A 27,947-nucleotide genomic window follows, 5' to 3' on the forward strand; every position below is an offset into this window, starting at 1 on the left:
CTGCCATCCCTCATGGGGCCTCATGGGCACCTGATGGGAGCTTGGCAATGAGTTACCAATGGAGGAGTGTAGGATGCAGGAAATATTTAAACCCTATTCAATTTTCTTGAATTTCTAATTTAGTATATTTTAGAGCGTACATTTTAATGCATGTTGATAAGTGTACATATTGGATATCTAGAATCAAAATTCTTTTACTTAGAGGGATACACAATTGCAAAAGCTTGCACACTCCTGAGCTACAGGACAGAAACCCTAAAATAGGTGCAACACAAATAAATGGAAAACCCTAAAGTAGTGTCCCCAAAGAAACAGGGTTTCAAGAGTTGTGACACAAGAAAGAGCCATGCAAAGACTCCTCATCCATTTATTATGCTGTACAGAAAAGACACATGTTTAAATCCACCTCTCACTGTATGTGAAATGCTCCCTCTTTACAGTGTAACAGCGCTTTGGGGCTTTCACGGGACAGACATTCTTTGTGGAGGTATCCACACAACCCCCAAGGTGGCTCCCCTCCCGCAGACTGACTGCTCCGCAGACCACAGTGGACCCAGAAATGACCGTTACAGGCCCGGGGCTGTGACACAGCTCAGCTCATAGAAGATCTCAGACCACCATGCACCCACTGATGAATGAGGGCCACACATGACAGAGCACAGCCTCCTTTTTTTTCCCCGCTCACAATATGTGTGTGCGTTAGCTCCATCCTAATACCGAATGGTCCCCCTTTCTTTCTCCGGCTACCAGTGTGTACCCTTATCAAGGCAGAGGAGTGTGGTTGGTGGTAAAAAAAAAAAAGGCTGGAACGGGGAGGGACTCTTTTTGACCTTTTTTGTTTTAAAATCTGAAACTGGAACATTTAGGATTGCCGGGTTCTTTGCCAGCCAAACACTCCTGGTCCTCCAGGTTCCGTGTGTGTGAGTGTGTATGTGTGTGTGTGTGTGTGTGTGTGTGTGTAATAATGCCTCACATTTACATAGCACCTTTTGTTTTTCAAAGTACTTCTGTGTCAGTTACTTCCTTTAATCAATCCGCGCAGCCTCAGGTTACAGAGGAAGAAACTGAGGCAGGTTCAAGGTGATGATGGTTATGGGCGGAGCCGGGGCATCAGGTTCTCCCCGCACAAAGGCTTTGCTTGACTGCATCTGCCTAGAACAGCCTTTTGGTGGTTGCGAGTGCTCAGTCATCCCCACGCGAGTTTGCAGTTTCCTTCAAGGGGGAGATTGCACTTTGTCTTTCTTCCCTCTTACCCTCAGTGCTCAATGCTACGCATACAGCAAGTGCCAGATAAGAGCTTACTACATGCTTCTTCACCACAAACCACCTTGTGCACTGGTGAGGGGAGCGACACAGCCCTGATCTTTGGGTTCTCACCAGGGACCCTCAGAGCTTCACCTTCCTGAATCTGAGAAGTCATCCTCCGAATTCCTAGCCGAGTGGGTTAAAGAAATCCAAGGCGACCCTTGAGCCAGGCACCCTGTGTGCACTCAGCCCCTGCACCACAGCTGGCGAACTGCAGCACGGTGGGACACCACGTGGGAGGGAAGCTCAGTCGCCCTAGTTCCTGCCCCCAGGTCCCCTCTGCTCCTGGGAAGGAGCAGACGGGCCCAGGGGTGGCAGCAAATAAGAACAACGATGTTACTGTGTTCATGGAGCCCGTGGCTGTGCTCGGGGTCTCTCCATCCTCACAGCTGTGCTCACTGCAACCCGGGAAGGGCAGGAATCACACTCCTGTGTTTATCGGAGACAGCGACTCGGTGCCCAAGGTCACACGTGGGATGCCGTCCGTGCCTTGCGGGGCACATCCAGGAGAGCAACAGTCTATCACCCTCAGGCACGTCAGCCACAGACCTGCTGGCATCTGCTCACTGGCTGCTCCCCACCCACCGTGGCAATTTGGGAATCTGGCGTTCCACTGAGATGGAGGTCCGCAGCGTGCCCATGGAGCTCTCCATCTGGCTGGGCTTTGCCCTGCAGCCCCCTTTCTGGCACAGTCGCCAGTACACCTCACGCGACTTCTTGCGGAAGCGCTTGCCCACGATCACGTACACCAGCGGGTTGAGGCAGCTGTTGCTGTAGGCCACATAGGAGGAGACCTGCGTGAGGACATCGATGACGTGCTCCTCCCAGCAGCCGGAGAGGACGCCCAGACGCAGCAGGGTGTCCAGGAAGGTGCTGACCTGGAAGGGCAGCCAGCACACGACGAACAGCAGCAGCACGGCCAGCACCAGCACCGTGGCCTTCCTCTCCGTCTGGATCTCCTTGAACTTCTGCATCTCGTTGTTGCGGAGCGCCTGCAGGATCTGGACGGTGCAGAAGGTGATGACGCTCAGGGGCAGGAGGAAGCCCACGCAGTTGAGGAGGATGTTCGTGAACACCTCCCAGGTGCGGGTCGGGTACATGATGACGCACGCGGTGACGTTGTAGCCCTCGGCTCTGTACTCCTTCATGGTCCGGAAAGCCAGCATGGGCGAGCTCAGGAGCAGCGTGCACCCCCAGATCACCAGGCTGTAGAGTTTGGCCCAGCGCACGCCGCGCATCCGGCCCACGGACATGGTTTTCACCAGGGCCAGGTAGCGGTCAATGCTCACCAGCATCAGGAAACAGATGCTGCTGTACAGGTTCATGTAGAGCATGGTATTCACCATGCGGCAGAGCACCTCCCCGAAGATCCAGTCAAAGTTGTTGGAGATGGTGATGGCCCAGAAGGGCAGCCCGCAGGCCAAGATGAGGTCGGCCACCGCCAGGTTGCCCAGGTAGATCTCCGCCACGGTGCAGCTGTTCTTGTGCAGGCCGAAGACGCTGAGCACGAAGATGTTCTCCAGGGCCGCCAGCACGAACAGAACCCAAAGGAAGGGGGCCTGGATGGTGTTGAGCCAGCCCCACAAATCGGAGGGGTCGCAGCTGCTGCTCTGTGAAAGGGTCCCGTTGAGATTAGGAAGGAGGACTTGCGAGGTGATGTTGAGCATTTCAGCGCTGAAAGAAAGTGGAAAAGAGGCTTACACCTCAAGGTCACAAGAGGAAGGAGAAACAGCTGATGCAGCAGGAGAGGGGGAATCAGAGAACAGCTTCCAGGAGGCGAAGTCAGGGTGCAGCTTGGGCTGTTTCTGCAGATGTGCTCAGAGACGCAGTTCAGGTATACCCGACTGCCGGGGTCTTGCGGGGACACCTCTGCTCCTTAGGCCTAAACTGAGAGCTCCCATCCCTCGCCTCGTGGCTCCACTGGGACGTTTCCGTGGCCAGCATCCATCACCAGCACTAACAGTCATGAATCTTGGACCCTGGACCTCCTTGAAGCTTCCATATTGGGCAGATACATAGCACATTCCTTCCCTTATCACTTGGGCCCCTTCCATGGCAGCTGGTCATCTTTTAGCTTCTCATGGCCTGGCCATAGGTGATTAATTTATTAGAAGAGAAAAATAACTCATCATGTCAGACAGGGAGGTTGCAGCCTGCTATGAGACCACGGCCCACTCCCTTCCTATTTTTGGTACAGGACAGCATCATGGGTTTGTATCCACCGTTAGTGAAGCGTTGATAATGATCAGAGGTTGTGTAATAGAGGGAAGGGCAGGGAACCCAGACTGTCCTCCTGGGTTCAAATCCTGGCTCATTCATTAGCTGTGTGACCATGGCTAAGGTAATTGGCCTCTCTGAATCTCAATGACCTACCTTGTAAAATGGGAATAACTAAATCTACTTCGCAGGGTTGTGGTGGGAAGCTGAAGCAATGTGCAGAAAGCCCCAAGCACTGCACTTAGTTCAATGAACATTAATAGTTATCTTTTTTTGTGAACCTATTGAAAGAACCAATGTTAAAACTCCAGCAACAGTTGTTGCAGGTTCATGCTCCTGTATTGGTGATTTCATCATGAACCCACTGGCTCCTTTTTCACTCTTGGGTGACAGACCACAGGACAGTTCACTTTCTAGAAGTGTTGCTATGGAGGCTGACTCATCTCTGCCTTCAGCAAAATAGCATGGAGCTTTTAAACAGACATGGGTTCCAATCCTAGCTGGGTGGTCTTGGGCAAATCGCTTGACCTTTCTGAGCTTCCCTTTTGTTTACTTTGCTTTGCATGGCTGTGGCAAGGTTCAGATGAAAGAGTGGGTATGAAGACACATTGAAAAGCTGAAAATACAACCCTGAGGGCAGGATTAACAAGGTGTTTTCCTAGTGCAAGAGAAGGTGGGGGTAGAGGGGCTCTTCCTGGGTGGTTGACTCTTGGGCCGGCTCAGGGGGAGAAACAGAGCAATGAATGATGGGAAAGACCTGCCGATTGCCTCTGGAATTTCCCAGGAAAAACCCCTCTGCTGGCTGTGGCAGCTGGCTGACTTTGAGGGGCCAGGCTGAACCTGTGGTGAACTCATTCATCAGTGTATTTATCCTTTAAATGTGTCTGGAGTATCTTCTCTGTGCTGAGCTCCACCCTGGCTGTAGGGACCCAGAGGGGAATACCACGTGTCCCCTGCCTTGCCTGAATTCCCAGCAAATGTGGCCCAGCATGTGATGAGTGCCAGGGGTGGGGGTGGGGACAAGGGGCTTGGACACAGGATGGGGGGGAGAAGGTTGGAGGTGACTCATGAGCTGAGTCTTGAAGGAGGAGGAGCATGCCAACGGGACAAGAAGGGGAGAGGACAGACCAGGCGGAGGGAGCAGCTTGAGCAGAGGCACGGAAGTGGGGGAGCCGCTGGCATGTTCTGGAGGGCAGAGTAGACGCTAGACAGGGAGGTGGGACGTGGCAAGAGATGCAGCTGAATAAAGAAATAAGGACAGTCACCACTGGATGCTAAGAGAGTGAGGCTTTGCCCCCGAGGGATTTAAGGAGCGAGTGATGGGGTACAAAATATGCTCTGTAAAGATTCTTCTGTTGGAATGGTGGTTTCAATATGGCCAAAAATGTGTTGATACACCTCCCTTCAGGATGTGGAGTCTAATTCCTCTTCCAGTGAATGTCGCTGGACTTAGTGACTTGTTTGCCCCCGCGGTGGCAGTGACAGTGTGTGACTTCTGAGGCTAGGTCATGAAATGTTGCAGCTTCCTCCTCAGACTCTGGCTTGCTCGCAGTGGGGGAGGCCAGCCACCACTTTGAGGACACTCAGCCTCGTGAGGGGACCAGCTTGCCACCTTGGTGATTCTGTTCCCAGCCTCTGAGTCTTCCAGCTGAGGCCCCACGCATCATGGAGCAGGGACAAGGTCCCCACGGGGCCCGAAATTCCTGACCTGTGCAAACAGGCAGGCTTCTCTGCAGAGCCCTCTGAAGGTCAGAGCTTCCCTGGACAGTCCCCCATCGTCCAGACTTTGGCCCCGTTTCTGCAGCTACAGAAACCTATTTCCTCAGTGTCCCAGACCTTGGGAGTGGTCTCTCATGGTCTAGCTCTCCAGAGACTGAAATATCCTATCAGAGGCTGCTTGTTAACTTCCCAGCAAAGCAGACCGTAGCCAACAGGATGGCACCTGACCCTTGGCTGGCTCTGAGGAGCCACAGGATCCATCAGAAGGAGGCCTGAAAAGGGCGTAATTGGGAGTTATAGGGCTGGAGCTCCGTGGCTGGGCTGAGAGGGCCATCTGGTTATCTGCATCTTAGGCACCACCCACCACAGGACCGGCAAGCCAGGCTGGGGCCCTCCGTCTTTGTTTTGACAACACTGCCCCCCTCAGGACTGACCCTCTCTTTCCTTTGCTTCCACTAGAGATCAGTTCCCCCCAAATCCTCTCTTTAGACTGTCCTGGCCTTCCACCAGATATCAGCCATGTGTTGCTGACATCCTGTCTCCATGGCAACCTGGCATCTCTCCGTCTGATTCCTTGGGTGTTGGCTTCAGAGTTTCGCTCTCTTCATGTCCAAGTTTGTCCAGGATAGCTCACGTGTCCTTCCCTCCTGCACAGCCCTCTCGCAATCCCCATAGACCAATCCACCCCCTCTGCCCCCCACAGGCCTACGGTGATTTGAACACTGGCCTTACCAGCCTGTGACAAATATTATCTTCGGATTTAGCATTGCCTCTTGCTTCAACTGTTGTCTGGGAGATGCGGGTTGCACTCTCCTGGGCGTTCTCCAGGTAGTTTGCCCACTCTCCATAAATGGTAAATCGTGGACTCTCTTTGACTCACCTGAGGAAAGCCATGGTGGGCGCTGGGTCCTCGTGAACAGACAGGAACATTGGTCTCTTCCAGGCAGAGAACATTTGGACTCAGGATGGGATGTGAGTGAGGCCTCACCTGGGCTGACGGGAAGAGAAAAGATGGTTAGATGGCAGCCTGGGGACCATGACACACAGGTATTCTCCCCTAGGCACGGGAAATGGAGTCCTTCACTTAACAAATATTTATTAAGCATCTACCATATACTGGGTGCAGGGGACATAGTGGTGAGGACAGCCACAGCGTCTGTCCTCCAGGAGCTTATAGTGTAATGGAGAAGCTAGACGTGACTATTCACTCATAACTGAAAATGGATATACGTGCTATGAAATAAAATGATCGCCTAGAACGTGGGGTCCTAAAGCAGCCTGGAGGAGGGGCTGAGTGGGAGTCAACTGGGTGAAAGGATGGCAGTAGAGAAGAGGGTGTCTGGGCAGAAGGAGCAGCAGGTGCAAAGGCCCTGAGACAGGAGGAAGCTTGGTGTGAATGTGTGTTAGGCCCTGGTGGCTGCTGGGGGAGATGGGATTGTGGTGAGTGGGGAGGTGTGGGGCAGAGTGGAAGAAGGAAGTCCATTTAGCAGGTGTGCCCATTAGTCTAGGGCACTGGACTGGAGAGAATGAATTCCAGAGGTGTTTAGAGAGTAAGGCTGGTAACGGAGGGGTTGGGGAGGAGGGTGAGGAAGGTGTCACGGACTCCCCCCCGCCCCCAGGTACTGCTGTTTCCTATGAAGGGAGAAAGGGAGAGAGTTGACTTGGAGAGACAGGATCACATATTAAGACGTGAACCTGTAAGTCTGAGGTATTTTTGAGACTTGTGGGTGGGGCGTAAGAAGCAGCTGGGCCCAGCATGGGTTTGGAGCTCGTGGGAGGGGTCTGGGCTGGAGGACAGGCTCACCTTGATGGGATGGAGAAGAGTTTGACACAGGACCTCGAGGAGCTTAGTGCCTAATGAAGGAGGCAGACAGGTACAGATGAATATTTCCAATCCATTGTAGGGGTTACCACTGCAGGGTGCTCTCAGGTTCTGAGCTGGGCTGTGCCCCAGGTGAAAGGGGTAAACCTTTCTGCCCAGTGGGGCTTCCACCGACAAAACCGTTCTCTGCCACTCTTCAGTTTCCCTGCACTCCCTCCCGGGGCGGTGGGCGAATGCTGCCTTGCAGAGAGGAAATGGTGCAGAGAGGTGTGGTGACTTGTCCCAGTGCCTTGCTGGCAAGACCTGGAGCTGGGACTTAATCCCCTTCTCCTGGTCCCAGACCTGGAGCTCCCTCCAGGATCCCCTGTGACCTCTCGCCCCTGTCGTGTGGAAAGCTGGTGCTTGCGTGCATGTGTGTGTGTACATGCGTATAGCCTCGGGTCTGCCTACCCGTTTCCAGCCACTCCTCTGCAAAGGCCAGCACTGGGCTTCCAGAAGCCCAGCTCTCCTGATTCAGTTGTGGGAGGGGGAGACAGGCGGTAGAAATGTGTGCAGGAAATGTGAACACATTAGAAAAAGAAAAATCTGAGTTGGTAAGCAGGAAACGAAAGGGAACATATTCAATGCACAGCGTTCATGGTTTACAGGAACGCCTGAGCAGAGCTGAGGTCAAGATTTGGAACTCCATGGATGCAATGAACAGCAAAGTCCTCTCATCCGTCAAGGAGGGGGATCAGGGGAAGGGCAGAAAGACCTAGCAGGTCACCTTTCTGGGGAGGGGGGCTGCTTGGCCCAAGGAAAGAAAATTCAGTTGGGGGGTCAGAGGTCATGTGTTTGAACCATTCATTTCTCAACAATTACCCAGTGCTGAGGTTCAGTGGGGAAGAGAGAGGAGCTCCCCTGGCCCCCAGGGGGCTCCCTCTCTGGCTGAGGGACCTCAGCCTCCTGGCAGGGCTTCCTATTTCCATCTAGACAGCGACAGCCACACAGGTGACTCAGGGCCTCCCAGGTCGGTCACCCTGGGGAGCAGCCCAGCCTTTCCTCACTGGGTGTTCCCAGATCTGGCCAGATCAGCCCAGCTGGGTCCTAATTGCTTGCTAATAGCTGTAAACATTGCTCTCATTTCCAAACAAAGTTGAGGGCTTTTCTCCTTCCAGATGTCCAGAGAACAGGGTTTAAGGACCCAGGAGCACTGTAGTTGTTTGTCTGTGTCTGCTTTGGATGCCTGCGTGCCCTGGGGCAGGACGTCTGTGTGGGAGTGCCCAGAGCTGCTCCAGGCCCCTTCCCCTGCAGCCTGCGGTGGGGACCACACTTGGGTTCTCTGCCTTCCCACTGGGTTTGTCTCCTAGGGGCACCAGCAGGAGGCTGAGGGAGGAAGGAGAGTGAGGACCTGGCATTGACTCTCAGCTCCCTTCCTCAGGGCCTCCTGGGGCTGGCTGGGCCTGGGGCTGGTGGGAATTCCCAGCTCCTCTCAGGGGCCCTGGGCCTTGCTGGTAATGACCACCTCCTCTTGCTAGCTCAGGCCTCAAGCAGGAAGCGAGGGAGGAGTGGGACCTCTGCTGTGCCAGCTCCGCTGCCCTTGTAGAGCCCCCACCTGCTGTCAACACCCTGTAAACAGACGCTCTGTTAACAAGCTCTTCATGTTACCCAGTTTGAATGTGCCCTTTCTTTCCTGCTGGGACCCTGATTAATATATGCTGGGATTATAACATCAGATGTCAGAGAACTATTTAAAGGAATGTGGGGAGGGTGTGCAGCATGGTGGGCGTATTGGCACCACTGGGGGAGGGCATGTTCCCTTCTCCCCCTGGGACTCAGCTTCCACCTCTGCTGAGGGGGTGGGAACAGACCCTGACCCCCCACAGACTGATCCTCCTGGCTGCTGCTGGAGTGGGAGAGGAGATGACTTCGAGCTGGTCTTTCCCCTCATTTTTCAAACTGATGCTTTAGGAAGAACACCCAACGCTCTGATTCACTTGTACTCTGTCCGCCTTGGAAGTCTGTCCAAGAAGACTTACTTGAAAAATATTTGCCTTCATAGAATCACGTAAACACTGGATCTCACTGCTGTCAGGCGTAAATTCCACTTTCATCTGGTTTCCCAAGAATTCATGTCTGAGGGCCCTGGAGGCTGTGGCCACCACACAGTGTAGAGTCTCACTTTCTCAAGGGCCACATTTTGCATTGTGTGGGAGGCCCTGACCTTGTAGCCATGTCCGGTCAGTATTTTGTTAGTTAAAGCCCAGTGGTGTTTCTCAAAGCGATGGTTGTGGATGGGATGGTAAGTAGCATAAATCATATAGTCACTGCTCCAACTAGGCCACCAAGGAGAAAATCTCAGGTGACTGGTGTGTCCCCCACTCCCCTCTGGTATTTGTAATCCCTCCTTTAGCAAAGATAGCAGGTCCAGTGCCTGGGCTGGCCCCCCCAATCTAGCCAGACTTTAATAGCGTTTATAGTCAACGTTAAATACAATTGTCTTGTATATTTATTTTATAGGTATTTTTTTTATGACAAATGATACTCATTTTCTATTGATGTTGGCGATATGATGTTATTATTCAAAAGTAAGTCATGATGGAAGAAGTAGTTGTAGAGATGACAGAGATGGCAGAAACTGTGCCTATGGAATGACTTGTGTCACTAACGGAGAGGCCCAGCCTGGCGGTTAGGCTTACAGGCTTCTGAGCCAAGATCTGAGCCCTCTCTGTCGGGCTCCTTCCTATTTGGGGGTTAGTATAAAAATAGCCCCCACTTACTAGCGCTGCTGTGAGGAGCAGATGAGTCAGCACGTGTCAAATGTACAAAGTGTGGTAAATGTGTTCCAGAATGTGTTCCAGATCTAGGGGGAGTCCCTTCCGCGTGGCCTGCCCTCCTGCTCACACACCCAGCTAAAATGTTCAGTGTTCAGACACTGATTCCACACCTGGGCGGAGAGACGAGCATGTCTCTGAGACATCCCTGCCCCTCTGATCCGGGGGAAGCCTTGAAACTGCCCAGTCTATCCACCTTCCCAGGGTGGGTATGTTCCTGCTGTCTTTGGGATCCCCCTCTCTCAGGGATAGCTGTGTGTGTGTGTGTGTGTGTGTGTGTGTGTGTGTGTGTGTGTGTGTGTGTGTGAGAGAGAGAGAGAGAGAGAGAGAGAGAGAGAGAGACTCGTGTCCATGTGTCTGTCTGTCCCATTACATTCCGTCTCCTCAGGGGCTCACCCTGCTTCATTCCTTTTTCCACCCTCTGCTGTGTTTTGTGCATCCAATCTCTTAAAAAACATTTGCTCCATAAATAAGTAAAGTCTCTCAGACCACCCAGCAAGTCAGAGTCAAGGCCAGAGCTAGAAAGAACTGAGGTCTCCTGAATCGCAAAAGGACCCTTCCTGGGACACCTCCCCAGCATAAATATTTTCCTGTAAAATCGGTTTACGTGATTACTAAGCAAAGATGCTGTTTAGAGAGAGAGGTCACAAAGGTAAACATCAAGCCATAGCAAATCCTGGGGCGGGGCGGGGGGGGGGGGCGGGTGCTGTCGGGCCTCAGGCACTGTATCAGCCTCCTCCGTACCAGGGAGAAGTGTGAGTTTCCAAGGAGCCCTTTTCTGTTTTTCCCTGAAAACCAGCCAAAGCGGTGTGTGGGGGAAGGATGGGACTCTGGGAAGTCAAGCTGCGTTCCAGGAACTCCTGGAGAGAACTGAATTAGAGGATCCAGTTCGATCCTGGACATAGGCATGGGGGCCCTTCCCGCATTTGGAAACATTTACAGGGGGAAGCGGGAGTGGGGGGGTGAGGTGGGGGGTAGCCTTGAGGAGCACAGCCCCTCACCCACCCTGCTTTCTGCAGCAGACCACAGGGGGTGCTTACCTGACTCTCAGATAAGCACCCTCAGATACTCCGCCTCTCATTTTGGTCTGTCTTGCTCCTTATGGGTAGGTTCCTCTGTTTGCAGGCTTGGTTTCTTGTCCCCACATTGGGTTTTATAGTTTTAATAAAGGAGCAACTTCATCTGACAACCTTGGCACCGCTCCCTCCCCCTAAAAAACAACAACTCCCTTTTTGTTTTTAAAGATAATAAAATCACAGTAAAGATCCTTTAAAAATATTAAAATCTCCCAGAAGTCTGTCCTGTTTAGACACAGCTCCTTTCATATCCACATTCGACCACATTTCTCCTGTGGTTTTACATGAAATGTCAAATCAAGGGCATTTTTCAATGTTGTTCCATGGTTGTCATAATGGCACCTTTAAAAAAGGCATTGTGTTTGCTCATTGTTATTTATTAAGCCGTTCCAACCCCTCTTTCTGTTACTCATTTTCACAGTGCCCCAGCCACGCTGACCCACGCCCGTTCCCGAGGCATTTCCTATGTCCCCACCACCTCTGCCTCTGCCGGTGCTCTGCCCCCACCTGAACGCCTTTGTCTGCCTTCTGCCTGTTGAAGCTGAGACCAGATCAATTACTAAGCCTTCTATGGAGCCGTGTGTGCCTTGCCACGGTCAGTTTTGTGTGTCATCTTGACTAGGCCACAGCCCCCAGTTACTCAACCTAAGCGTCTCAGTGTTGCTCTGGGTGAATTTTGTAGAGGTATTTAAAGTCCATAATCGGGTGACTTTAAGTAAGGGGATGAGCCTGGATGGTTTGAGTGGGCCTGATCCAATCAGTTGAAAGGCCTTCAGAGAAGAACCCTGACTTTCCAGAAGAAGAAGAAATTCCGCTCGTGAACAGCAGCGTGAGTCCATGCCCGAGAGCTCTGGCCTGCCCTTCCTGATGGGTTTCAGACTTGCCCAGCCAGTCTTACCATCACGTATTCCCCATTGTAATACGCTTAATACACATCTCCTACCAGTTTTTTTGCTCTGGTTGAACTCCCACGAGCAGGGGAGTTCACTCCCTGCTCTTCCATCTTCCTTCTCCATGACATTTATTTAGGGCACGTCGATTAGTTTCTTGTGTTGCCTTTTCCTTTCTCTGTTGAGTGCCTGACACCTAGTAGGTGCTCAATAAATGATTGTTGACTGACTGATAGAGGACAGGGTGATTTCTCTTTTTCTCCCCAGCAGACACATTTGAAGGGTAGAGACACAGGGAACTGGAAGGACTCACTGTTTGCCCTGCCTGTTCTATCCTCAAGACCACATTGTGTGGTGGATGCATTATTATTCCCATGTTTCAGATAAGAAAGCAGAGGCGTAGCAAGTTAGGCAGAGACAGTTCATGCTCACACAGCTGGCCAGAGGCAGGGCCAGGATTCAAACTCAGGTCTACGCGGGTCCAACCCCCAAGCCATTTCTCTTGCACCGGACCACCTCGTACCCAGCAAAGGGCGCCTGGTGCAGGGAACTCCATGGACTCGTTGAGGGATTGAGTGGGTTTGTAGGCCTGACTGTCCCGGGCGTAAGGAGGGTGCCGTGACTTCATTCTTCCAGGGAAGAAGCTCTGTGCAGGGGAGCAGTTCAGACAGCTGGCCACGTGGGGGTGGCTGGTGGCTGGGGGATCAGCCCAGGACTGGGAAATGGTGGGTGCCTGAGCCTGTCAGTGGACATTTTGGTGCTGCGGGTTTCCCAAGGCAGGAAACCTCAGTCCCTCAATCACACCAGCAACTTTGTTTGGGGGCTTGAAAAGAGCTTGGCAGGCAGGCTGCAGAGTAGCGGGTGTGTGTGTTTGTGTGTGTGTGTGTGTGTGTGTGTGTGTGTGTGAGAGAAAGAGAGAGAATGTAGAAGAGCATGAGATGGGTGTCTGAATACATCGCCAAGGGATTTGAAAGACAAGGGACCTGGGATTTCATGACTGACATCCAACCAGGTCAGAATCCAAGCTCCAGCACTTACTAGCTATGCATAACCTTGGACAAGCAGCTAAACTGCTCAGGACCTCAGTTTCTTCATCTGTCCAATGGGGATGCTAATAGCACCTGCAGGGGTTGCTGTGAGGATACAAAGGTTAATGAATGAAAGTGTGTAGAACAATCCATAAATGTCAGTTTCCCCTTCCTCTCTGCTCTAGGCCAAGTCTCTGCAAGAAATTTTATTGGAAGAAAGAGTTTGCTTAAAAAGAAAAAATTTAACCTACCTCCACCCTCTCTTTTACAGAGGGGGAAACTGAGGCCAGCCTGCAAGGAGAGCCAAGGTTTTAGTACATGTCTCTAGCTGGAGTGGTCTTTTAAGGGTCTGGTCTGGGCCAGAGGCGACCAGGGGTCTGGAGCCACTCACAGGGCCTGGGGGTACTGGGGACAGAGCCCAAGGAGCTGTCTTAATTGGAGTGTGGGATTCTTGTACCAGGCATAGTCCTCCTTCCTTCTTCCCTCCACCCCTGGAAATTCTTCCTGAGTTAACCTGAGGATCCTGGAATAGTAGGTGGGAGGGGCCCTTGGATACTATATCACCAGATCCCCTCAAGTTACAGAAGCAGACACAGAGGTCCAGAGACATTAGGCCCCAGGACAAACAGCCAGTCAATGGCTGAGCTCCACCTTGAATCCGGGTCCTGGAATCCAGGTACCCAGGCTTCCTATTCTTTTTTATTATCCCACAGCTGCCCCCGTTCCGTGTGGAAGACAGAACTGTGCTCGAACGTTGTCTGATTGTGAACGTGTTTAAAGCCCAAACCTCTGGCCCGCAGCCCATGCCAGGGTGTGGGGGGGGGGGGGCATCCACCAAGGAAGCCTTCAGAGCAGCTGCTTGGGGCGATAAGAAAGATGTCCTCTTTCCACTTTCTTGTATGTTCCAGGGTTTCTGTCCCAAGCATGTAAATCATCTGTAATGGGAGGAAACAGAAATCCTTGCAAGAGAATAAAAGCCAAAACCACGTGAGAAAGGAAGGCTATGGGTCCAGAGGGAGTGTGTTTTCCAGAAAAGTGGTTGCTTAGACCGGCTCAGGCTTGGGGATACTGAAGAATGCTCGTTTCTCCCACAGAGTCTCCAGCTCCCTGAAGGTCCTGGAGGCATGGGGGTGGCACTGGCTCTGCTGGGGCGGGAGGAGAGGGCACTTGGCCAGGGGCCTCCACCAAGCTGGCTGCTGGCCCAGCTCCTTCACCTCACGCAAGTGTGTGCTGTGACCTTTTGTCACTCAGCCTGGTTTACAAAACAAGGGGGAGGAAGACACAATAAATGGAGACTCCGAGCCAGCTGCAGAGGAAAAAGCAGTCCTTAGAGGCACAAAATAGTTTGGGTCTGGCCCAATGCTCCACAGCCTGTGCAAGAGGAGTGGTGGAGAACACTGGATTTGGGGCAGGTAGAGTTCTGTCCCTTTCTGTGCACAGTAATATTTGGGGTCTAAAGGCTCCTCAGAAGGTGCTCTTGGCTCTGCAGGAACCTATGCCACTGCCCATTCACCTCCCGGGAGTGGCCCGCCTGCCCCTTCATTCATTCACTCAATCAGCTTCTATTCCCTATTTGCCGTGATCTGTGTGAGGTACAGCAGGAAAGAGCACAGACATGGTGGGCAAGACAGAAAGAACTGAGACATCAAGCCACATCCCAGTACCATCCTTCAAGGAGCATCTCAAATGTGACTTCCTCTGAGAAGTCCTCCCTGACCTCTCAGCCAGCAGAGATCCCTTCCTTGTCTGAGACTCTATAGCAAAGGGGTGGAAGGAGTATGTCTGGGCATCAGAGCCCTGGGTTCTAATTCTTCCTCCATCACTGAGTAGCAGGAGTGACTTTGGATAAATGCCTCGACATCTCTGGGCCTTCATTTTCTCATTGGGAGAGTAGGGTTGTAATAGATGATTCTGGAGACCCTTGTGTAGCTATGCCCCTAAAGAGGAAATAAGCTGCCATGGGGAAGCAGTGAGCTCCCCATTCTGAGAGGCATGCAAGCAGAGGCAATGGGATTGGCACACTGCCTTTTCCAGGGTTCATCTCCTCTCTCTGTGACATTTAAAGACTTATGGAGATGGGCGGAATGAGTCAATGTTAGCAAGTTCCCCTTCACTAGGCGTGGCACCGCCCAATGTCTCCCTGCCCTGCTCCCTGAAGGCTCTAGGAGCCCGGGTCCTGGCCCCACCCTGTCAGGTCTGCCCAAGTCAAACCCACAGTCAAGTCAAAGCCTTGCCCCAGTCATGTGACCACTGCCTAATTCTGCTGTGGGTGGAGCTGGTTAATATTCAGGGAGTCAACTTTTAGAATTCCAGAGCTCAGGTTCTGGCAATGTTATACCTTTTCTAGGAAAGAGAGGGAGGGGAGCATGTTTCTTAGAGTCGTTCTGCAGAGGAATGGGTCTGAAAGCTGCCAAGAATGGAGAAGCAGAGAGGGTAGGAAAAGGTGGTCCTGAGGCCCCAGCACAGGTATTCACATCATGAATTCCTGGACTCGGGAGCCAGGCAAACCTGGCTCTGTCTTGATTTGTCTAGCTGGATGACCAGGGGCAGGCGACTTAGCCTCTTAGTAAAATGCGGGTAACCTCCTCTGTGAAGGAAAGGGAGTGGGAGGGAGGGAGAGATGGGGAGGAGGAGATACAGGAGAGGGAGATGCAGGAGGGGGCCATAGAGGCCTGGGAGATTGAGGGAGACACAAAGTGAAGGGGAGCTGGAGGGAGGGAGATGGATTTCTGAAAGGGTGGAGCAACTGTCCTGTGTGTTATGCCTCTTTTACACACCAAGCGTCAGCAAGGTGATTTATCCAACCAAGGCCACAGACTTAAAGACACCAGAGAGATAAAAAGAACCAAGAAAGAGCCAAATTGACTGTGGTCAAGAGTATAAGGCAGACCCCCTGGAAGGGCTTAGAGTTTGGGGCTCAGGAAGGGCTCAGATTCCCCCACCCCAGCTGAGGGGCTGCCTTCCTAGAGTCTGGGGGCTCCTCACCATCAGGGTCTGCTCCCTTCTCAGGGGTCCCAGAGAGCTGGCCTGATGGTCAAATGTCAGCCTGGGGCCAGGGCTGCCAGAAGGGCTGGGAGGTGACAAGCAGATCTGATCCACCAGGCTGCCTTCTTCTTGTGGGGGGTTGGGGGGAGCGCGTGGCAAACAGAAGAACGCTGCTCTCTGTTATATAGCCCTGCACAGGAACTGTGGTTGGCAGCTCAGCTGGCACACGGGGTCTTTTGACCTGGCCCAGGGCTCTGGGGCCTTCGCAGACACTGCCTGGGGGTGTAGGGACCCCACGTTGATAATTTCTGGTGCTAACGCAGGTGGAAAATTCCCGCTTCCTGAGCTGGAATCCAGGAGAATTTCTGACATGCATGAGTTTGGCTAGTCTCCTTGTATTTCACAATTTGGGGATGAGAAACAAAGTCTCTGAGGTGCCCTGCAGGAACCGCTGTGAATCTGTTCAGGCAGAGGCTGAGCCCAAGCTGCTCACCCCCCACACTCTGCTCTGAAGCCTGGCACAGTGGGGAGGGGCCACAGTTCTCTGTCTCAGCCGACTGCCAGGTCCCTTGCCCCCCACCCTCAGTTTCCTGTCTGTGACTTGTGCTGGTTATTAGTAAGTGCTCAATCAATTTTGGGGATTGCTATTAGCAGGAGTCTGCGGCTGATAACATGCCAACTGCTCTATCTCCAGCCTCTGGCTGCCTGGCCCCAATTCTTGCAGGAACCCACGAAGCCATGGCAACATAAAAACAATCCGGTTTGCATGTGTTTAGTGGGCCTGTCACAGACTGAGGGAGGCAGGCAGATGGCAGCTTGATTGTCTCCTCTGAATAGGGTGAGGCAGGGGAAGGTTGAATGGCTCCCAGACCTGTCTCCAGAAAATTCAGTTTTTGGATAATTTGGTAAAGCAAATCAAGGACCTGAAAAACAACAACACCCTTTCCTTTTTGCTTGGTATTTCTGAAAATAAACAACAGGACAGGAAAAGCTACATGCAGAGTGATTTTCATCATTTTTTAGAAGAGGAAAATAAGAAAAACTTAAATGTTCAGGGCCAAAGGAACTGATTAAATAGGTGAAAAATAATGCTACAAAGAGTTCACCAAAAAAGAGAGAATACGTCTGCTAGCATGTCAAGCGGGAAGAAAGCTGGGTTCTAAATTGTATATACAGCATGGTAGGGAAAACTCTGGAAGGTGAACTACCAAACTATTCCTGTTGGTGGTTACCTTTGAGCCTGGGATCCTGGGATGCTTTTGTGTTTCCTTTATTCTTTGTAGTAGCCTCCAATTTTTCTGTGAAGAACATATATTCCTTTTGTAATGAACATATTTACATAAGCCTAGTGTTTTCTCCTATTTTTCTTTTTTTAAATAGGGAATGAATTATGGGTTAACTTGTGTAAGAAAGATAATGAGCCAACTTGCGCTCCACGGGAAGAGCTTACTTACATAAAAACTGGTAAATAATTGTGCAATTGTGTTTTCGTTTCAAAGGAAATGTTTAGGTATTTATGAACTGTGTCTTCAATGGTTTTCTGTTTTACCCGACCCCCAGTCCTGAGCAGGTGACTTTAGTGGGCTTCTAACTAACAACCCAGGGAAAAGTACCCAGATGGGTGTCACTGAGGGGAGCTCTGGGAAGATGGGGTTTCCTCCAGGGCTGCAAAAGCCACTCATTGTCATAGGGTGTGTGCTAACTTCTGAATTTGGGGTTCCAACAAAACAAAGGAAAAAGACAGAAGCATATCTTTCCCCAGCCTCTGTTTTTCATTTTGATGCATGCCTCTGATACACAGGTTAGGTCTGAGTGACTTTCTCATGATGGTTGCAGGGATGGTATGCTGGAGCTCTGTCACCTGTAAGCATGCTTCTGCTGCCTTCGTTCTTGAAGGACCATTCAGTGTCACACCTGTTTCTCTCCTAATTCTGTAGATGGCCCTCTGTTGGGATCTGATGTATTTGCTGTTGCAGAAAACCGGAAGCCAGCCTGAGTTTTCTTCCTTTGTATGTTGCCTGCCGCTCTCCCCTCCCCTCACTTCTAGTTTATCTGATTGCGTCACCTCGCCACCCTGTGAGGCCAGCTCTGGCATGTGAGGCTAGCCTGCTGTGTAACAAGAGTGCCCCGAGCCCCCACCTCCACCCCCTCTGCCACAGCAGACTCTGGGAAGACATGCCTCAGGGCACTTCAGGTACAGCCCATGAATGATATTTATCACAGTAAACACATGCGACTGCTGTCGGGGACATGTAAGGCATCCCAGTCAGGGCCGTTACGCCCAGGCGGGGTGAGGGAGAAGGCCTCAGGCTCCCCCAGCGTCTCCAGCCTGGGCCCCTCCTTCTCCCTCCCCACCAGCAACAGGGCCAGTCTCCCCACTGGCCTTAGTACACCTCAGGACACCTTTACCTATCCTGGGAGGAACAGTGTCCTCGCGAGAAGACCCAGGCCAGGTCCCCACTCACCCAGCTCAGCCCTCTCGAGTGGGGAGACCATCTCTGCCTTGCAGGTTGATCAGAAGAAAATGTGTGATAGTTTTGGGTGGCACGGGTGCCCAGAGGTGGGGCTGAGATATACTTCTATGTGGCATGGGCAGTCTCTGCGCCCTGATTCCCTCACTGCCTACCCTTCCCCCATTTGGGCATATCCCCCGCTTTACCTGGGTCTAGGACCATCCAGAGAAAGAATCTGAAACCTGCACACAAAGACAACTCAGGCATTCTAGACATCACAAGCTGGTTGTGGGGCCGTGTAGGCAGCAGAGAGGCAGTGTGTATGGTGTGTATATTTGTGTGTGGTGTGTATTTGTGTGTGTGTGTGTGTGTGTGTATGCACACACATATTTATATATGGCCTGAGCTGGGGGCTGGGGCTGGACAGATGGATAAGATAAGGCCCTGGCCTTTGAAGGGGGGCTCATAGGCTGTCAAGAGAGAGATACACAATCAACCACAACATAGCGCTATCATCGAGGGGCCACAGGCATTTTTGGGGGTACCGAGGAGAGACCTAACAGGGCTGGAAAGGGGCCTAGAAGGCTTCCTGAAAGGGGGGACCCCTTCATGTTAAAAGATGGGTAGGAATAAGGCAGGTGAAAAAGCTGGAGGAGAATGAGGAAAAGCACCATAGGCATGGGAACAGCATGAACAAAGGCCCAGAATCACAGAGCACCTAGTGTGCTTAGCTCTGGGTTGTTTAGTGTGTCCTCAGTTTCAGCTTCTTTATTTGGAAGAGTCAGGCTTCAACTGCACTGTTGGATGTCCCTGCTTTAGGTGTGCGAGCTGCTCCATCTTTAAGGCACTCAGCAGTATTACCACAAGCCATCTTATAGTTCGACCCCCAGAGTCCGATGTGGGGTGGGGGTCACCTTTTCCCTCCCTTACGTGGGATTTTCTTTCCAGTGAGCATATAGAGAGTAGGTGTGTGTTGGGGGAAGCGACGCCCCCTGCCCACTCCTCAGCCTTGTAAATACGCTCTGAGAAAGTCCTTTCTCCCAGTGGTAACTGGCTCAGGCCTGCCTCAGTGGCCCTTTCCTGGACATATATCACTCAAGGTCTGCAGGTACAAAGCAGGGCCTCAAATTCAAATGCCCACAGGGCCTATCCAGATGGAGGGGCTGGAGGTAAGGGCAGATGCTGGGGTGTGTGAGGGTGGGCACTGTGGGCACCTGGGGGGCAAGGCCTCACCCAAAAGGGCTGTGCAAGATCGGGGGGAGGGGAGGGGTCAAGTTCAGCCTTGCCAGAGCCACCTGCATTTCTAGAAACACTGGGAATTTGAATTTTTACCTGAAATAGCCCGTTTTAAAAATATGGAGTCTTTTAAAAAATACTGATGACAAAACACTTAGCACTTCTGTCAGCCTGTTGATTCGCGGGATCTAACTGAGACTTCTGTGTGAGGTGGGAGCAGACAAGGCAGAGTCCCAGGCACGGGCCTTGGCCTGGGGAGGCTTTAGCTCCGCCTCCGCACTACCCCACCTTTGTGTAGGTGAGACTCAGGGGCACAGGACCCTTCCAGGGAACGGGGTGGGAGTGGGGCAGGAGGAAAGGAGACCTTTCCTGGGCAGATGGAAACCTCCTTCCAGTTGGATGACCCCCCCCACCCCCTCCTCCACACACACACAGAGCATGCTCAGGAAAAGGCTGGGATGCTGGGCCCACCTGTGGCTGCAGGCTGCACTTGACTACCAAGTGAAGTAGACGCTCATTGCTCTCTGTCCCTGCATCTTATTGCAGTTCTCTGCATAGCACATATCACTTCCTGATAACCCCTTCTCGTCCCCTCTAGTCAAAGAGCCAGCTCTTGGTTTTTCCTTAGGTGGACTACTGAGATTGATGCTTTTTTCCTCTCTAATCATTTTGTTTTGTCATTGTTCTTTTTCTAACTCTCTTTTTATTTCTTTTGTTCCTTCTTCTACTTTTTTAGGCCTGGGAGCTGCTCCATCTAGCTTCTTAAACTGAACATTTTACTCATTTACTGTTGATCTTCCTTGTTTAATAATAATAAAAATGAATGGCACGAGTTCGCCTGTGAGTAAGGCTTTGGCTGCCTCCCATAATTTGATTAGTAGTGTTCTTGTAGTCGATTACTTCTCAAATATCTATAATTTCAGTCTCAATGATCTCTGATGGAAGAGTTCTGAGGAAGAGTGTTTTCTAAAGTTTTCAAGTGGTTTGTGATGTTAGTTTCTATATTTGATGTTAATTTCTGTAGTATGGTCAGGTAATATAGCCTATAAAAGTTCTGCATCTGGGACTACATGTTTTCTCTAGAGCCTAAAAAATAATCAAGTTCTGAAAATATTCCTTGGAATGTATATTCTTTGTAGAGTACAAAGTAATGTAATTTATTATAACTTATAATAAATATATTAAATATATAATATATTATAATTTATATATTCTCTCCCAATCTTCTAATGGTTATCTTTAAATTTTTAACAAGCATATTAAAACCTGCATCTCGCTATTAGCATCAGGAACAGGAAAATAACTATTCTTCTGGGCAACAGCACACTTTTTCTTCTCCCCTCCTTTCACTTCCTCACTTGCAGATTTAGTTACAATAATAAGAAATTTTAGTTCCATATTATTAACTAATTCTTGTCTTTTCTATTTTAAGCATCCTTTCTAAACAGTTGTGAAGCTCCATAATCACATTACAACCAATTTGTTGGCAAACTTCAGAATTTTACTGGTGTCATCGATCACCCGAATTTTTTCAGGAACACGTCTTTCCTTTTCTTAGGTTGGTCCAAAGGTTGAAAATAAATTGCAAAAACAGCAATTACTTTTGCGCCAACCTAATATTTGGTGAGATTAATCTCCCATTTGGCTGGAAAGTGCCTCTCAGAGGCTCCAGAAGGGCCCCCCCAGAGCTTCCCCTCCATGGTCAGGGTGTCACCCCTGTGAGCGTGTTCTAGGCGCACAGTAGGTGCCATGTGCTGGGCTGGGTTCTGTGTTTTCCCTTGAGGGGCTTCCAGTTGGGTGGAGAGGCAGGACACAGCTTGATGCTTCCCAGAACGTGAGGCCCAAATCTACCTCCAGGGGAGCTGGGCTGGGAGATGTCTGAGGCCCTGAGTTCTCAGGAAGAGGGTGTCTGTCATCCTGAGATGAGGTGGGAGGGGGCAGTGATGGAGCCCCAGTGCCAGGGTTTGGGGCCCTCCAATCACTCGTCTGTGGGGACTAAGAGGGGTCTGGGGAGGCTGGCTTTGGGGTCCAGGGCGGAAACAGGGCCTGAATTCCTCTCAAGTTTGCTCTGCTCAGAAAGCCCTTTGCGAAGGCAGTTTGTCTCAAAGTGTGGACAGAGGCACACCTGCTTTAAGAATCGCTGGAGATGTTAGCAAGTCCATGGGTACCCAGACCTCCAAGTCCCAGTCCCAGGGGAGGGCCCTGGCATCTATTTGGGGGACCAACCTCCAGGTGACTTTGATGCACAACAAAGTTTGAAGACGGTTAGTCTCTCCCTGTGTGGCCACGCTGCCGTGGAGTATGGTCACTTGGGGACCCGTAGGAAAGAGGAGGGGCAGTGGTGTCATGGGTACGAATCAGCACCATAACAAACACAGAAGAGACGGGGCGGTGCCCATGACCAGAACGCTATTGTTTATAGAACCCCATGAGATATCCGGCGCAGGCACTGCTGGTTTTCAGACGTGGACCCATGAGCCTCAAAGGAGCAATGTGACTTGCTCGAGGTCACTCAGCTGCCTAGTGAATTTGGATCAGGGTCCAGAAGCCAGTTCTCTGTATCCCACCTCATGGCACTCCACTGGCTACAGAGATCGGAGAGGACCAAGCCATTGCGATTGGGAGATGCAAAGTTGGAGCCCACAGGGATGTGTGTCAGGGCTCCCGCTGGCACCACCCACAGATGCATGGCCTAGGGACATGAGCGTGCATATGCTGGGGGTGCCCTTTTCCCGGGGATCCCCCAAGCCACAGTGGCCCCACTGCAGATTCATAGACAATGCCTCTGCTAGTGACAGGCTCTTGTTCCTGGCCCCGTAGGCCGTCCGTCTGCTAGGTGGGCACCTGTGGGAGCCTGGCACCTGCTTGCACCAGCGCCATCTGAATTAGCCCTCACAGAGACAGGAAGGATTAGCTCCATTGGGCAGGTGAGATAGCTGAGACTCAGAGAGCTTCTCTAGCTGATAAACAGTCAGAATTTGAAGCCAGAGCCTGTGTTTGTTCCAGCCTGCTTTGCACAGTGATGATTTGGGGGGGTTCACATCTTTCTAGCCTCCAGAACCCTACAGATCCCACTGTGATGACAGAGCCAAAGAAATACTTGATCCCTTGGGTTTGTTCTGGAAAGTGTGTTTTGACTAAGGAGTGTGGACATTTAGCTCAGAGGGGACCAGTTAAGACTAGAATTATCAGTCCACCTCCAAGAAATAGAAAGTGAACCACTGCTCAGTGGGCGAGGGCTTTAGCGTCAGTCTAAGGAAGGACTTTTTAACGGTACATCTCTCCCTAGATGGAGCTGCTGCTTTGTAAGTGAGTGAGCTCCCCATGTCTGGGATCTGGAAGCATGCACACTAAGATGCAGACTCAGGGGTCAGGGTATTCCTGGCCCGGGTGGGCGCTGGAAGTGGTGCATGCTGGGTGTCAGTGGTAGTAAGTCCTGATATTTAACTCATGGCCCTGAGATACTCCAAATGCCTTCTGAATCTTCAAAGCAACACGCAGGCCTGTTCAATGGGCTTCTTTCTTTTCTTTAAAAAAAGCCAGACTTTATTTTTTTAGAGCAGTTTTAGATTCACATAAGAACTGAGTGGAAGTTCCGAGATTTCCCGTATACCTCCTGCCCCCACACACGCACAGGCTCCCCCACTGTCAGCGTCCCCCTCCATAGTGGGGCATTTATTACAATCGATGAACCAACACTGATGCATTATTATCGCCCAAGGTCCATAGTTTACATTGGGATTCACTCTTGGTATCGTGCTTTCTATGGGTTGGACAAACATATAATGATATGTGTCCGCCCTTATGGTACCATACAGGGTAGTTTCATGCCCTAAACATCCTCTGGGCTCTGTATTCATCCCTCTCTCTCCCCAGCTCTGGCAACCACTGATCTGTTTACTGTCTCCACAGTTTTGCCTTTTCCAGAATGCTGTATAATTGGAATCCTACAGTGTGTCACTTTTTCAGTCTGGCCTTTCTCTCTCTCTTTCTTTCTTTTTTCTTTTCTTTTCTTTTTTTAAAATTTTATTAGTTTCAGGTGCACAAGACAAAGCAAAACTTAGACATTTATCATTTATATCCCTCACACTGTGTGAACCCCCCTCCCCCCATCCACTATCCCTCTGACATCGCACAGAGCCATTACATTTCCACTGTCTCTATTCCTAATGCTGTGCTCCGCTTCCTGTAACAATATACATACAAATATATATATATATATATATATATATATATATAAAATTATAGCTGGCATTCAGTATTGTTCAGCTTCAGGTGTACAATGCAGTGATCAGGCACCTACATCACCCCTGAGGTGGTCTCCCAAATGGGACACGTGTCCATCGGATACCCTACAACATCTTTACATTATTGATTACGTTCCCCAAATTAATTTTCAAAACCCCGTGGCCATCTTGTGGTTACTGACTATTTTCTAAACCTCTCACCTTCCCCCTTATCCCCACTCCCCCGCCCCTCTAGCAACCCTCAGTTTTTCCTCTATGTCTCCAAAACTGTCTCTGATTAGTTCATTCACTTATTCTTTTCTTTAGATTCCGCATATAAGTGAGATCATATGGTATTTGTCTTTCTCTGTCTGACTTATTTCACTTAACATAATGTTCTCTAGGTCCATCCATGCGCTTTCTTTCTGATAAGGAAAAAATATTTTCTTTTCTCTTTGGTGCGTGTAGTATTCCATATACAACCAACACTTTCAGAAAATTTTTTCCCATTGTGTTACTAGGTGAATAACACCTTTATTATTTTGTTTTGCTTTTTAATAAATTTTCTTTTCAGTTACAGTTGACATTCAATATTATTTTATATTAGTTTCAGGTGTACAGCATAGTGGTTAGACCTTTACATAATTTATGCAGCGATCCCATGATTAGTCTAATACCCACCTGGCACCATACATAGTTATTACAATATTATTGACTATATTCCTTATGCTGTATTCTATAGCCCATGACTATTTTGTAACTACCAATTTGTATTTCTTAATTACTTCACCTTTTGCACCCAGCCCCCCAACTCCCTCCCCTCTGGCAACCATCAGTTTGTTCTCTGTATCTATGAGTCTGTTTCTGTTTTGTTTGTTCATTTATTTTATTCTTGGATAAAGAAGATATATGTGTATATACACATATAATGGTATATTATTCGGCCACAAAAAGAATGAAGTCTTACCATTTGCAACAATATGGATGGACCTAGAGGATATTATGCTGAGTGAAATAAGTCAGACAGAGAAAGAAATACCAGTCTGGCTTCTTTCATTGAGTAATATGCTCTGCGTGGTTTTAGTGCCTGCTCTGTGACCAATGTTCATTTATCCATCCATCCATCCGTCCATCCATCCATCCATCCATCCATCCATCCATCCATCCATCCAGTCATTCAGCAAATACTGATCAGAGCCCACTTTAGACTAGGCACACTTCTCAGCTCAGGCGAGGCAGCTGTGAATGGACAGACAAGATCCCTGCTTTCATGCTGAAAACCAGAGTTCCCTGGGTCTGCAGGGCACTGTCCCCTTCCCAGGCGGGCCCCTCCCTGACCACAAGGCTGCACGGCTGAGAGGGGCAGCCCTTAGGGTTACCCTCAGATCCACTCTGAACTTTTAATCCATGCAGTCACCATGTTAGCAGAGACCACACAGCGCAGCTATTTCCCCTGGTTGGTGCCATCAGCCAGCATCTCCTGAGTTGAGTTTAATCCCAAATCCTTATCCTCACCATCCAGGCTCCGTCAGTTACCTAAACCTTCACCTGCGTCCCAAAGAGGTTGAGGCATTTCCCAGGATACCAAGCACAGGCCTTTGCTGGGTTATATCCCTGCCCTGAGACTCAGTTTCCTCACCTCTTCCAGAAGGGTCCAGGAGCACGTGACTGCACGAGTTTTGTGAGTTCAGGGCAGAGCTGGGAAGAGAGCCTGGGGTCCTGCCTGTGAGGCCAGCATGGCAGTCTTGTTTCCAATGTTTTCCAAAACCCCTTCTCCTGGCTCTTCCCCACCCCCCGCCTGATTCCCACCCCAAGCAGAAGGAAAGCAGCAAACTCTTTCTTCAAGCTTGTGGGGCTCCCGATTACAGAATGTCCTCATCCCCCCTCTGCTGCCAAGGCCCAGAAGGACACAGATGGTTTTCCTCCAGAGATGGGAGGGGGTGGGCAGCGTCCTCTGGGGTCGCTCAGAGAAGGAATAAGAGGTGGGGTTAGCCCAGGGTCTTCCACTGCCCCACACCTGTGTCAGAGTTCCCACTTCCTGTGGGCTGGCAGGAGCACAGGCCGCCTATGACTCAGGGAGGCACATTCTAACCTGCCAGGGAGAGCAACACCCGTTGTCCGCCCCCACCCAGGTTCATGAAACGACTTGCCCTCAGTAGCTCTAAGAACAGCTTCTCTTTATTGAGCACCAACTGCATGTGTGGCGCTTCACAGGTATGAGCCCATTTCTGTCTTTGCAACCCCCTGCCAGGTCATCCTTACGGCTCAAGAAATGGGAAACATTTTTGGTTAAAAATGTCACCCAGTGGATGGAAGCAGAGCTGGGATTCCAACCCAGGGCTGGATGCAAAGCCCCAGCTCTGAACCACTGCATCTCTTATCTCTCCATCTTGGACTGGGACAGGGGGACAAGAAGTCTGTCAGAGTTAAACTCACCGCCACCTGAATGCATATCAGCCAAAATTTACAAACCCCCTTCCATCTGTAGTCTGATTTAACCTCTGCCCACCCAGGGAGAAGGCCAGCAGGGTCTTTTGCAGACAGATAAACTGAGGCTCAGAGAGGTTAAGTAATGTGTCCAAGGTCACACAGAGCCATTGAGCAGCGGCATAGCTGAGCATGAAAAGCCAGATTCTGCAGTCTAAGCCCCACACCCGTTCCTGCTGCTCCACACTTGCTCCTTGCTGCTTTAGTCCAAGGCGTCCACCCAGAGTCTACAAAAATCAAATTACTAACTGGCTCACGGGAATACGCACATGCCTGTCTGCCGTCCTGATTCAAGAAGACAAACCCAAAACAAACAGGACAACTCCTGCTGGGAGCCCTTCTTATCACTTGTCAAGACTAGGGAAGGAAGATAACTTTTCTCAAACCCTCCAGGACCTGAGGGAAACTTCTCTCCCAGCCTGGGAATCAGCCCCTGTAACACCCACCTGCCCACACTCCCTCTGTGCTGGGACCACCTGTCCTCCCAGCACATGCTAGGCGGCTGGACCAGCCCCTGCCCTGCACCCACCTTGTCCGGAGCTAGCAGCCCGGGCACCTCCGTGGCTCCCTCCTCCAGCGTCCAGTGTCCAGTAGGGCTGGTTGATGTCGCCTCCCCTCTGAGGAGCCGCTGGCTGGCTCACTGAGCAGAGCCCCAGTGGTGGCAGGAACAGCTCATCTTTCAAGGGCTGGGCTGTGATGTCATCACCCTCTTGGGTACTTCCTCCCTCCACCTCCAGCCTAGCCCTGAGCTCCTGCCCTGCTCTTTGAGCCAGCCTGGCTTCAGTTTCTAAAACCGAAGACCACAGAAGTCAGGTGGGATGGCTGCAGCTGCCCAGGTCGCTCTGTCTGCCCTCTGTGCCATGAGAGCTTGGTGAGTTATATGGAAGATTTCTAGGTTAGCCCAAGGAATGTTCTATTGTGTAGACCTCTGCTGCCCTTTAGAGCCTTGGAGTAGAAAATATGTCCTGGATTTCAATCCCAGTGCTGTCATGTCCCTGGCTAAGGGCGTCAGGCAACTGACTCAACCTCTCTGAGCTGTGAAACAGAGCTGATTGTAACAAATCCCAGAGCGGGTGTGTTGAGGATAAACAACAGTTGAGGAATAGAGCGAAGAAATGAAAGTGAGGCACTCTAGTCAAGCTGCTAAATTACCAAAATCAGGTCAGTTGAGGCATGAGGAACCAATTCTATTCTTAAACATCTGAGAACTTAAACATCTAGACTTTCCAGTCCTATGTCAATGCCCAGGCATATATCAGACCTCCAGAAAACCCTCTGGTTACCCCCTGACGGGCTAAGGAAAGAATGTTCAGTTATCAAGACCATCTGATATTCATATCCAGACCACCTGACATCCAGTACCCAGACCACCTGACATCCAGTACCCAGACCAACTGACATCCAGTACCCAGACCACTTGACATCCAGTACCCAGACCACCTGACATCCAGTACCCAGACCACTTGACATCCAGTACCCAGACCACCTGACATCCAGTACCCAGACCACCTGACATTCAGTACCCAGAGCACTTGACATCCAGTACCCAGACCACCTGGCACCCAGTACTCAGACTAACTGACATTCAGTACCCAGAGCACTTGACATCCAGTATCCAGACCATCTGACATCCAGTACCCAGACCACCTGACATCCAGTACCCAGACCACCTGACACCCAGTACTCAGAC

At 50.8% G+C, this 27,947-nt stretch overlaps 1 protein-coding gene across 4 annotated transcripts; it reads right to left on the reverse strand.

Moving 5' to 3' along the window:
- Window positions 1-353: 353 nt before the first annotated feature.
- Window positions 354-27,165, reverse strand: BDKRB2 (bradykinin receptor B2). 4 transcript variants are annotated; one of them, XM_074326973.1, is made up of 4 exons: window positions 26,787-27,165; window positions 7,046-7,095; window positions 6,122-6,229; window positions 354-2,979 (listed from the first exon to the last, which is right to left on the reverse strand). In XM_074326973.1, the coding sequence occupies exons 3-4, from the start codon at window positions 6,193-6,195 to the stop codon at window positions 1,869-1,871; spliced, it is 1,185 nt and encodes a 394-aa protein (XP_074183074.1). In that variant the 5' UTR covers window positions 6,196-6,229; window positions 7,046-7,095; window positions 26,787-27,165; the 3' UTR covers window positions 354-1,868. The 4 variants fall into 4 exon arrangements, with proteins under 4 accessions (XP_074183074.1, XP_074183073.1, XP_019601874.2 ...); XM_074326972.1 differs by having other exon boundaries at window positions 6,122-6,234; XM_019746315.2 differs by lacking the exon at window positions 7,046-7,095.
- Window positions 27,166-27,947: the final 782 nt, after the last annotated feature.

The sequence above is a fragment of the Rhinolophus sinicus genome, linkage group LG03 (assembly GCF_036562045.2).
Source record: "Rhinolophus sinicus isolate RSC01 linkage group LG03, ASM3656204v1, whole genome shotgun sequence".
Classification (NCBI taxonomy): Eukaryota; Metazoa; Chordata; class Mammalia; order Chiroptera; family Rhinolophidae; genus Rhinolophus; species Rhinolophus sinicus.